The sequence below is a fragment of the Anolis carolinensis genome, chromosome 5, assembly GCF_035594765.1.
Source record: "Anolis carolinensis isolate JA03-04 chromosome 5, rAnoCar3.1.pri, whole genome shotgun sequence".
NCBI lineage: Eukaryota > Metazoa > Chordata > Lepidosauria > Squamata > Dactyloidae > Anolis > Anolis carolinensis.
The window spans coordinates 5110604-5123185 of record NC_085845.1 but is presented as its reverse complement, the minus strand read 5'-3'; the positions used below and the strand labels follow the sequence as shown (position 1 = coordinate 5123185).

Sequence of the window (12582 nt, the reverse complement as noted above, 5' to 3'; positions counted from 1 at the left end):
TATTATTACATGTATTATTTTACTCTATTATTATTATTAAAAGGATACATAAGCACATTTACATTGAAGATGAGAATAATGATTTGATCAGAGTTGGACAGTCTTATCTTAAATTTGAGCTTTATGTAAATATTAAACATTTAACCTACTGATGCCTCAATTAATGTAATTTTATTGGTATCTATTTCTATTTCTGAAATTTACCACCTTCGGCTTATACTGGAGTCAATGTTTTCCCAGTTTTTTTGTGGTAAAATTAGGTGCCTCGGCTTATATTCGGGTCGGCTTATACTCGAGTAGATACGGTATATAATAAGAAAGAGGGAAAAGTTTTTTACAGCAGGCTTCATATTTTAACCTGTTAGAATCTGTGTAGAGAATGTATAAATAATAACTATAAGGTCAGAAAGAAGAACAGAAAAACAATGTAATAATAATAATAACAATAATTTATTTTTATATCCCGCCTCCATCTCCCCGAAGGGACTTGAGGTGGCTTACATGGGACCAAACCTGGATAAAACAACAAAACATATAAAAAATAGGAAGGAAAATGGAAGTATATATAAATGTCTCCAACCCAAAGGATAGGAAGTCACTAAATTGGGAGGAGTGGGAGGAGGGAAGAGTATAACCAAATATGAACATTGTATAGATGTTAGGTAGCATGGTACTGGTCCATGTATATAGATTTGTTTCATTGTTTTTTTATGAATATGTAAATTTAATATAACAATATATATTATTATATTAAATAATAATATATTATTTAAGGGGCCGGGCTGTGGCGCAGCTGGCTAGTAACCAGCTGCTATAAATCACTGTGAGAAGGGCTGTTCGACAGTGGAACTCTCTCCCCGGGGCCGTGGTGGAGGCTCCTTCCTTGGAGGCTTTTAAGCAGAGGCTGGATGGCCATCTGTTGGGGGTGCTTTGAATACGATTTCCTGCTTCTTAGCAGGGGGTTGGACTGGATGGCCCATGTGGTCTCTTCCAACTCTACTATTCTATGATTCTATGATTCTATAACAGCCCCGGCTTGCTGTTGACCTATGCAGCCCCGAAAGACAGTTGCACCTGTCAATTAGGGAAATTTAGGGACGCTTTATGCGGGAGGCTAATTTACAACACCATAAAACTGCCAGCAAAACACGAGGAAAGGAATGCGGAAGTACAGCCACTTCTGGACGGTGAAGCAACAGCTCCCCCTGTGACCGGAATCGTGAAGCTGGAAAAATGTTAAAAATGCCTCTGAGTCTGTCTACTGTATGTTGTTTGTCTGTTGGCATTGAATGTTTGCCATATATGTGTTCATTGTAATCCGCCCTGAGTCCCCTTCGGGGTGAGAAGGGTGGAATATAAATACTGTAAATAAATATATATTAGTCTTGATTATAACTGAGGTCCCAAGGCAGAGTGTGTGAAACTTGTACTTACGTTGCCCATGCTAAAGCACTTCTTGAACTCGCAGAAAATGCTGTAGACGAGGACTGACCCGTCCTCCTGGACGCAGAGGAGGTCCTCGCTGGTGGTCCAGCCCAGATGCACCACCGGGCTATTCTTCCACTAAGAAAGGAGAAGGAGAAATACAGTGGGGTTGTTGCATCCATGGGCTCTGGATCCACGGATCCAACCAAGAGTTTGTTCATAAATACACATGGCAAGTACAGCGAGACCTTGATTAAAAAGTTGCCGCACCTCAGGGTAGCTTCACCTTGCTATATACACCAAACTGCACACAGGTTGAAGTCTTTTTAGTTTATTAGAAAATAGAAGATAAAGGCTCTTTAAAAGCAAAAAGTAAAGTTCCAAAAAATGGTTACAAAACAAAGTCATAGAACAAATCCAGAAATCACGAGGAGTAAACAAGATCCCAATAGAGAATGACAAAGTCCCAAGAACATGAACACAGAAGCTGCAAAGTAATCCAGGAAAATGAGAGCTTGTTTCTTGGTTAAACGAAAGTTGCTTTGACAAAGGTTCGTCTCCAAACACATTGCTTTACGGTAATACCCTTTGCAAAGCATGAAAGCATTTCTCTGGCCTCTAACCTCCCTCTTGTTTGCGATTCTCACACTCCTCCGAACCCTGAATTCCAAACCGTCAGCTCAATCTAAGGAACCTGTCTCAACAAGGTCAGCCTGCTCGTTAGTTTGCTGAGCCTCATTATCAGACTGAGAACTGTCCTCCTTTTCCAAGTCCATTTGCACCTGGCTAGTTTCAGTATCAACAACATCATTCCTTGCTGTGGGAAAATGAACTTGCACTCGCTGTTCCTCATCTTCTACAACAGGGACATTTTGAACCTGATTGTGAACCTGAATCCCATCATCCTCATCAGAGTCAATCTGAGGTTCCAGCTGAGTCACAACAAAAGAATTCTCTCCAGTTGGTTTCTATAGTCAACCTTCCTCCATAATGGTGGAGGGCCTATAATAATTATTATTATGTTTATTTATACCCCACTTTATCTCTCCCGAAGGAGACTCAAAGTGGCCTCCGGTGGCCTAGGGGATAAAAGCCTTGTGACTTGAAGGTTGGGTTGCTGACCTGAAAGCTGCCAGGTTCGAATCCCACCCAGGGAGAGCACGGATGAGCTCCCTCTGTCAGCTCCAGCTCCATGCAGGGACATGAGAGAAGCCTCCCACAAGGAAGGTAAAATATCAAAACATCCGGGCGTCCCCTGGGCAACGTCTTTGCAAACGGCCAATTCTCTCACTCCAGAAGCAACTCTGGTTGCTCCTGACACGAAAAAAAATAAAACCTTAAAAGTATGACCACATAATTTAAAATATACAAATATGCAAACATTAAAACAGAATTAAACATAACAGTATTAAAAATTCACAGTCAAAATCCATTAAAACATATTCAAAGTATTCTCTCTAGAGATTTCTAGACATAATACTTCTAGAAAGAATACTTCTCTTGGAATCTCTACTTCCAGCAATGCAAATCTAGGGCCAGTTTCTAGCAAAAACATAGCAATATTTTTATTTGTGTGTTGTTGGGGTTTTTTTTTTCACTTTCACACGTCTTGCAAATTTGTGGGGCTGGCTATTCTGCATTTGCAAAGTTAGAGAAACACCAGGATCTGTAAAATGGCAGGAACCGGTGCTAATCCATGCCATTTCGCACTCTCTAGCCAGCCTTGCAAATAATAGTATATACTATGCAATTTTTATTGAATGAGACTTCGGTATCCACAGATTTTGGGAACTGTGCGGAATCAAGATCCCATGGACAAAGAGGTCCAATCATGAACACACTGGACTTTTGGCACTAGGTCTTAGGCTCTAAATCTGATACAAATGATAATGTTTTGGTAACCCACTCACCAGAATGCTTGCTAAAAGGACCCCTGAAGCCGTGTAGATTTCGAGAGGCGGTCGGGAACTGGGAGACTTCTCTTTTCTATTTTTTAGCAAGGCTGAAAGACAAAAAAATGAGGTTTTATTTGGAAATTAACAGACCCAACACAGCCTATCAATAAAAGATAGCAAAACAGAATGAGAAGGGGGAAATCAAGTCTGATCTCTCTGTCTTTCTTCACGCAAGGAAAATTTTCTCCCTTTAAATTAATCCTTGAAATACATTGTTGTTGTTGTGTGTCTTCCAATAATTTCTGGCTTATGGCAACCTTACAATCCTTGAGTAATGTTCAATTATGGGTTCTGATAACACAAGCTGGTAAGAAAACAATGGCAGAACAAAGCACTATGTGTTTTCTTCTGGAAAAGTGACTTTGGAGGAGTACAGAGATCCATCAAAGAATCTTGCACATTAATCAGGTTGGCTTCACTAACACTATGTAACAAAAATTGAATACTGCTTTCTGTTCCTGGTTGGAAAGTAATATTTAATATGATTATTATTTTATTCTTTTGTTATTTTTGTTATGCTTAGAGCATTGAATTTTAATAGCTGTGTCTGTATTTTTTCCATGTTTTTATTTGCTTTGCTGTTTTTATCTGGGCTTGGCCCCATGTAAGCCACCACAAGTCCATTCGGGGAGATGGAGGCGGGTATAAAAATAAATTATTATTATTATTATTATTATTATTATTATTATTATTATTATTATTATTATTATTATTATTTCCTTTTAATTGTGCAGTCCTTATTTCAAAAGTAATTGTTCTACTCCAGAAACTTCATTTTTGTGCCACAAACAATGTTGAATTGGTTGAGACTCAGTGAGATATTCATTGTAAATAATAATAATATTAATAATATAATAACTTTATTCTTGTACCACGCCTCCATCTCCCCGAAGGGACTCAGGGCGGCTTACATAAGAAAAACAAACCATACATTTAAAACACAATATAATAATATAGTTATAAAACAACATAACATGACAATTATTAAAACCAAGACATCAATTGCTATGTGCAGAGGGTGATTAGTGCAAAACTCTGAGTAAAGTCCATGAGTAAAATAGAGACAGGCGGGGGATGACAAGGAACCGATCACGTTAAAACATTAAAACCTATAAAATGAGGGGCAATATTAAATGTGCTATAGCAGGATATCCCTCCCACAGAAACAAAGTTGTTGCAGTTTAATAAACTTTTCCCATGTTTTTCTGCTAGAACCCATTAGGAAATGACATTGATAACCCAGGAACAAAAATAAAAAGGGGGATCCTGCTATAGCACATTTTGCTCTAGTTTTTCAATGACTACCTCATGGAGTCCCAACCCATTCAACCCAATTTGTGACACAAAAACAAAGTTTGTGGAGTGTCATAACTACTTTCAAATTAAGTGCTGCACAAATAAATGGGAAATAAAACTTCCAAACCAGGAACATAATTTTTTTCCAAATTTTGTTATATAGTGTTATGAAGCTATTATGAAGTTTGGGGTCTCCTCCAACTCTGGGGTTCAATGATTGCTTGTCTCTTTAATAACTGTACCTTCCCCCCCGAACAACAACCCTACTGGGCAGACCAAGTTGAGAAAGAAAACAAGAATGGACATCATATACTGTACCAATGGGTCCTCCATAAGGAGCTGCAGCAACCAAGCAGTCCTGCAAGTCTTCCTTCAGGTTCCACCCCATGCTATAAAGATCCAGTTTCCTGAAAAGGAGAAGAAAATATTAGTTAAAAAATGCAAAATGCATTCCCAAGGGTGCCTCTACACTGTAGAATTAATGCACTTTGACATTACAGTATAGTCTCGCTTATCCAACATTTGCTTATCTAACGTTCTGGATTATCCAACGCAGTCTGCCTCCCACCCGGATCCACAGCTGTTTCTCTAGGCAGCAAGGACTGCATTTTTTACGCATTTAATTTCCAAAAATATTGTTACTGTAAGTTCCTTTTATGCAATTCTATCTTTATTTGTAGTCAATGTTTTTGCAGTCAGATTTTCAATACATTGCGTTGTTTTGGTGCTAAATTCGTAAATACAGTAATCGCGTTATTGTGTATTTAATTGATTTTTCTGTCAATTTGTTGTAAAACATGATTTTTGATGCTTAATTTGTGAAATCATAACGTAATTTGATGTGTAATATAGGCTTTTCCTTAGTCCCTCATTATCCAACATATTCACTTATCCATCATTTTGCCGGCCTGTTTATGTTGGATAAGTGAGACTCTACTGTACTTTTAATTGTCAAGGTTCAAAAAGGGGAGTTGTAGTTTGTAAAGGACTTTAGCCTTCTCTGCCAATGTCTTCTGGTGCCTCACCAATCTATAAATCCCAGGATTCCGTAGCATGGTGCCACTGTAGTTAAAGTGATGCCAAACTCTGTTAATTTTACAGTGTAGATGCACCCTAAGACTTCCCAAGTTTGGAGTGCCCAACCAACGTATTCCCATAACTCTATATAGAGTAACTTTTAATATGTTTTGATGAATTTTAACTGTGAATTTTTTTAGTACTACAGTAGAGTCTCACTTATCCAGCATAAACGGGCCAGCAGAATGTTGGATAAGCGAAAATGTTGGATAATAAGGAGGGATTAAGGAAAAGCCTTTTAAACATCAAATTATGTTATGATTTTATAAATTAAGCACCAAAACGTCATGTTTTACAACAAATCGACAGAAAAAGCAGTTCAGTACATGGTAACGTTATGTAGTAATTACTGTATTTACCAATTTAGCACTAAAGCATCGCAATGTATTGAAAACATTGACTCCAAAAACATTGCCTACTAAAAGGCAGACTGTGTTGGTTAATACAGAACATTGGATAAGCGAATGTTGGATAAGCGAGACTCTACTGTATTTGTAATTAATTCCGTTTTAATGTTTTCATATTTGTATATTTTAAATTGTATGCTGGTGCTTTTATGTCAAGCTGTTTTGAGTCACCTCTGGGAGAGATAAAACAGGGTAGAAATAAATATAATAATATAGTGAAGGGCAAAATGCAGAATGTGATTCTCAAAGACCATTTTTTGTGGCTTTTGGGATTCGAAATCATATATATATATTTGGCCTCAATATGCCTCTAAAAGTTAGTAAACCCAACAACAATAAAAATAAAAATCCAGAAACTCAGATAAAAAACAAAACAATGGGATCAAATACACAAAATAACCTCCCAACGTTTTTGAATGCAATGTTCAAAGGCAATTTAAACTTTTGAACACACAAAGCTTAAAGGCAAATTTTAATGCAGTATTTCAATTCAACTCATGTTTTTTTTCATTTTTAATGCAATCTTTAAAAGTGATTCAATTTTTCGAATGCAGCCTTTTAAAGGCGATTCATTTTTAATGGGATCTGCCAAAACAATATGATTTTTAAAATACAATAGTTAAATGCAATCCTATTTTCAGTCTTGCAATGCAATTCAAATTTAATGTAGTTTAAAATACAGTCTTTAAATATAATTTATTTTTAAATGGAGTATTTAAATATGATTTGATTTTAAATGCAATCATGAAACGTAATATTATTTTCTGAATGCAAGTCTTGCAATGCAATTCAAATTCAGTATAGTTCTTAATACAATTTTTAAATGCAGTCTTTAATGACAATGATTTTAAATGCAATTTTAAATGCAATCCTATTTTCTGAATGCAGCCTTGCAATGCGATTCAACTTTTAATGCATTTTAATACAATTTTAAATGCAGTCTTTAAATATAATTTATTTTTAAATACTGTCTTTAAATACAATTTGATTTTTAAATGCAATCCTATTTCCCCAATGCAGTCTTTAAATATAATTGGACTTTTAATATATGTTTATACCATTTTAAATGCAATTTATTTTTTAAATGCTATCTTGAAATGCAATCCTGTTTTCTGAATGCAGTCTTGCAACGCAGTTCAACTTTAATGTATTTTTAAATACAATTTCATTTCCAAATGCAATCTTTAAAGCAATTAATGCAATGCTCAAAATGCAACTCAAATTTTGAATAGAGTCTGCAAAGACAATGTTAATGTTTTGAATGCAATGCTTAAATGCAACTTAATTTCCCAAAGGCAGTCTTTCAATTAAATTTAATATCCTAAATGCAAATCAGGAAAGAGAATGAGACTGACCTGTAATAAGCCGCTTCCCCCAAAGGGTCCCAGTTGGCCGTGTAACAATCCATGTTGCTTTGACCAGTCTCAGCTGCTCTTCTGCTTTTCCCAGGCACTTCCGCCCTTACTGCTGAAGCAATGTATGGAGCCGAAGCAACTGCCACCATCTTCCTTAAGGGCAAGCGCTAGAACTGGCTTGCTCTTTGCTGCCCTCTAGAGTTCGGGAGGAGGGAACGGCCAGGCAAAGTAAACTCAAAGCCATTGGTGGCTCATTGGATTGATGAGAGTTTTCCGGGCTGTCTGGCCATGTTCCAGAAGCATTCTCTCCTGACGTTTCGCCCACATCTATGGCAGACATCCTTAGAGGGTGTGAGGTCTGTTGGAAACTAGGAAAAGTGGGATTTATATATCTATATCTATATATATAAAAGAGTGATGGAATCCTGGCGACCCACAAAACAACAAAACTACAGGCCCCCCAACCTTGAAATTTGACAACACAACCCATCATCCACGCCTCTAGGTTGATACAACAAAAAGAAAAGAAAAATAAAGTCCTAATTAGAGAGAGAGGGGAATAATTGTTTTTATCCAATTGCTGCCAGTTAGAAGGCTAAGCTCCTCCAACTTGGTCTCCTAGCAACCCAATAAAAAACAATAAAAAACACTAAAAAAGTTGATACAATAAAATACTATAATAACAGAAAATGACTAAAAATAATACAAGAAAGTAATAAAATATAATAAATAAAAATATAACTTAAAATAAAATTAATTAAAAAAAATGCAAATAACGTCAAATAAAAATTACACAACAATTTTTAACCAATACCACCACCACTTTGCCACAGCAACGCGTGGCCGGGCACAGCTAGTATATATGTGGAATAATGTCCAGGGTGGGAGAAAGAACTCTCTGTCTGTTGGAGGCAAGTGTTAATGTTGCAATTGGCCACCTTGATTAGCATTGAATGAATGGCCTTGCAGCTTCAAAGCCTGGCTGTTTCCTCCCTGTGGGAATCCTTTGTTGGGAGGTGTTAGCCAGCCAACGGCAAAATTCACACTTGCTTCCAGGCAGGCAAGAGCTCTGTCTTCCACAATGGACATTATTCTGCAGATATATGAGGGTTGTATGAAAAGTAATGCCTCCACCTTCGTAACTCCTCAAAAGATGGCAGGTCCTGGCTTGTTCAGTAGACTCTCCTCTACAGTTAGTTCCATTTGGTGGGAATCCTTAGCATTGAACGGTTCTGTTGTTAAAGTGTGAAGTATGGAACCCTGCGCAGATGGTCAGTCAATGCAACTTAAGCAACGTGCAGTCACTGAAGTCTTGACAGCAGAAGGTGTCACCCCAAAGGAGATTCATCAGAGAATGCAAGTTGTTTATGGGGATTTTGTTGATATGAGTCCCGAGCGTCGTTGGGTGAGTAAGTTTAAAGATGTTGAGGTGGGAACATCTGACTTGCGTGACAAACAAAGAGTTGGACGTCCTGTGACAGCAGCAACCACCGAGTTTCACAAGGAAAAGATTGACAGATTGATTCAGGACAATCGTCGGATCACTCAGAGAGAAGTTTCAAGCATAATGAACATGTGGGTCACGATTGCTTTGCTTGGCTCTCGGAAGATCTGTGCACGATGGGTCCTGTGAGATGACGGTTGCAGAAACAGAGTGTCGACTTCTTCCGTGACGGCTTCAGAAAACTTGTTCATCGTTGGCAGAAATGTATCCAATTGCCTGGTGATTATGTGGAAAAGTGAATAGTGGTAGTTAAAGAGCATGTTCTAAGGATTATTTCTACATTTGATTTATTAAAATACTAGCTGTGCCCATGTTGTCGACCGCGTTTTAGGGGATCGGGCCCTTAAGGAGGGACCCGATCCGGTCCTGAGAGAACGGACCTTGGCGAAGCCAAAAGGAGAATTATGAGCCGCAATACAACCTGAAGCCGAAATGAAGAAGGTCCGCCAAAGTTGAAGGAAAATCCGCCAAGGAGTCTTTATTGAGCAATTCAGCTGAAGAGGACTCTAGTAGCGATCATTCAGTCTACTAGAGCACCATATAATCAAAATAAACCCATATTTATACAAAATTTCAGTCTGACAGCCCTTTGAATTTCCCGCCCCGCTCCCCCGCCCATCTGATCGTTGATAGGCTAGAACAGGGGTCCTCAAACTTTTAAAGCAGAGGGCCGGTACACAATCGTTCAGACTGCTGAGGGGCCGAATTATCATTTGAAAAAAAAATCGAACAAATTCCTGTCTTATTTGCAGTGCAAAACAACAACAACAATTAAAGAACAATACAATATTTAAAAATGAAAACAATTTTAACCAACATAAACCTATCAGGATTTCAATGGGAAGTGTGGGCTTGCTTCTGGCCAATGAGATAGTCAAGTGAATTAGGATTGTTGTTGTTGTGTGCCTTCAAGTCATTTCAGACTTTGGGCGAGCCTAAGTCTAAAATTAATTAATTAATTATTCACTACATTTATTTACTACATTTATATCCCACCCTTTTTACCCCGAAGGGGACTTAGAGCAGCTGTATGTACATACAATATATTATAGTTATTATTTATTTATTTACAACATTTATACCCCGCCCTTCTCACCCGAGGGGACTCAGGGAGGCTTACAAAAATTGGCAAAATTTAATGCCCAAAATGCAATCATAAGAACAAAACAATATAAACAGATCCATCAATAACATTGTTAAAACACAGTATAAAAACCTTAAAAACGTATATATAATTAATTCCATTCGTCCGAGATCCTCGCACTTCATCCTTAAATCAGGCCATGTCAACTTTGTCATTTACTCATCAAAAGCTATTGATATTATATTATTAGCATAGCACAATATTAGCATTCTATATTACGATATTGAACTATACCACTATACTGTAATATTATATATGGTATTATTATTAGAATTATATTGTATAACATTATAATATTTTTATCAATATTATATGTATATACAATATATGGAGATGAGTACCCCACCCCAGAGTCAGACATGACTGGACTTAACGTCAGGGGAAACCTTTACCTTTACAATATATTATTAAAACTGATATAAAATATTATATTGTAAAATTGAGGGCGGGGGCCAGGTAAATGACCTTGAAGGGCCGCATCCGGCCCCCGGGCCTTAGTTTGGGGACCCCTGGGCTAGAAGGTTGAACGAGGCGGGCTTTCGTTTCCCGCCTTGCTCCGTTGGCCCAATAGGAAGCTGCCTTTTGTCTCTACTCGGGCCAATCAGGAAGGAGAAGGCGGGAGTTATTGAAACAATGAAGTGACAGGGCAGGAAATATCGGATTAATTCCTGCTAGACCGATTTCTAAAGGGATTAATGGCAGCAATCAAGGATGTCCGGGTTTCTGTCACGTATACAGATTTTAGATATGCCTTGGGGTGTCAGAGGTGGAAGTAAAGATGGGTGGTGATGAGCCATATTGACAGGCTCTGCAGGGCGCCTTCCTGAGGTGTCCTGGTTTTTCCTTTGGGTGAGATATGACAATGTTTGCCTTGGGGCGAATCACCTTTAGGTCAACACTCCGAATTCGGCGACTCAAGCCCTATATTGTCCATGCAATTTGAATTTGATTGGGTTTTAGCAGGGGCAGATTATCCTTTTTTTTTGGGAAGGGAAGCCTGGGTCATAGGAAATGGGATAACTTCTGGGGTTCAGGTTGAGTTCAAAATATTTCCTATTTGATTTCATGACTTGACAATTATATGAAATAAAATGAAAAATAAAATAAAGTTGGAATATAAACCATGCTGGGAAAAATACATAATTTCCGGGGATCCCAAAGAGTACAAATACATTGCATAAAGGGGAATCATGAATGGTATAAACAATTGAAAATATTTGATAAGAACAAAGTTCATAACATCTGGAGAACCCAGCATGGAAATTCATAAAAGTGGAGTTTTAGCAGCATGATTTTACAATTCATGAAGTTGTTATCTTTTGCCTCAGAGTGCAGGGATAATCCACAGTAAACTCCAGTAAAAAGTCTCAATCACCTTCTACTATAAATATATGGAATATAGAACATAAAGTCTTGATTTTTGAACTATCTTTTACAAAGTCCGGGGGGGGGGGGGGTGGTCACCTCGATCACACCCGGCCACGCGTTGCTGTGGCGTTGTCTGGTGGTGTTGGTGAGAAATTGTTGAGGTAGTGGTGGTATTGAATGTCTGTTGTATGGTTGTCTTTATGTTTAGTATGCACACTGAAGTGGATTATATGGCAGTGTGGACTCAAGATAATCCAGTTCAAAGCAGATAATATAAGATTCTAAATGGGTTATATAGCTGTATGGAAGGGCCTTGAGTCTACACTGCCATATAATCCAGTTAAAATCTGATAATCTGTGGAAGAGGCCTAAGTGAGGCCTAACTGTGCCTGTCCCCTGGGCTGAGTAGGTTGCTAGGAGACCAAGTGGGTGGAGCTTAGCCTTCAGACTGGCAGCAATTGGATAAAAACAATTATTCCTCTCCCTCTAATTAGGACTTTATTTTTCTTTTCTTTTTGTTGTATCAACCTAGAGCAGTGAATGATGGGTTGTGTTGTCAAATTTCGAGGTTGGGGGGCCTGTAGTTTTGTTGTTTTGTCCGCTGCCCTGATGCCATCACTTTTTTATATATATAGATTCCCATCCAAACTCAAGTAACGAAGGTGGAGGCATTACTTTTCATTCAACCCTCGTAGAAACCTCACTTGCTTAGTTTCCAACTTCTCTGAGGATGCCTGCTCGGCCCTGCAACCAGTTGCGCCCATACCTTGGGAAGCCTGATTTGGCCACCGTGGTCCACGCTCTTGTTACATCCCGAATAGACAACTGCAATGCATTCTGCTTGGGGTTGCCTTTGAAGACTACACAGAGACCCTAAGGCAAACCTATCATAGGGTTTTCTTGATGACATCTACACTGAAGAATTTATGCAGTTTGGCACCAAGGAGGATCCAAGGGGGAAACAGGAGCATTTTCATGAGCCCGGCCTCGGTTTCCTTACCTGAGAAACGGGCACAAGTTTGTTGGGAGAGATGAGAAAATCCAAAAAAAT

The 12582-nt window shown here is 38.3% G+C and overlaps 1 protein-coding gene across 1 annotated transcript in view; it reads right to left on the bottom strand.

Moving 5' to 3' along the window:
* vps16 (VPS16 core subunit of CORVET and HOPS complexes) overlaps positions 1-7645 on the bottom strand; it is a 56332-nt gene extending 48687 nt beyond the window's left edge. The window contains exons 1-4 of the mRNA XM_062981492.1: positions 7516-7645; positions 4995-5083; positions 3336-3427; positions 1435-1563 (exon numbers count right to left, since the gene is read on the bottom strand). Of these exons, the coding sequence (XP_062837562.1) occupies positions 1435-1563; positions 3336-3427; positions 4995-5083; positions 7516-7568 (363 nt within the window). The 5' untranslated portion in view covers positions 7569-7645. The remainder of the gene's footprint in view (positions 1-1434; positions 1564-3335; positions 3428-4994; positions 5084-7515) is intronic.
* Positions 7646-12582: the final 4937 nt, after the last annotated feature.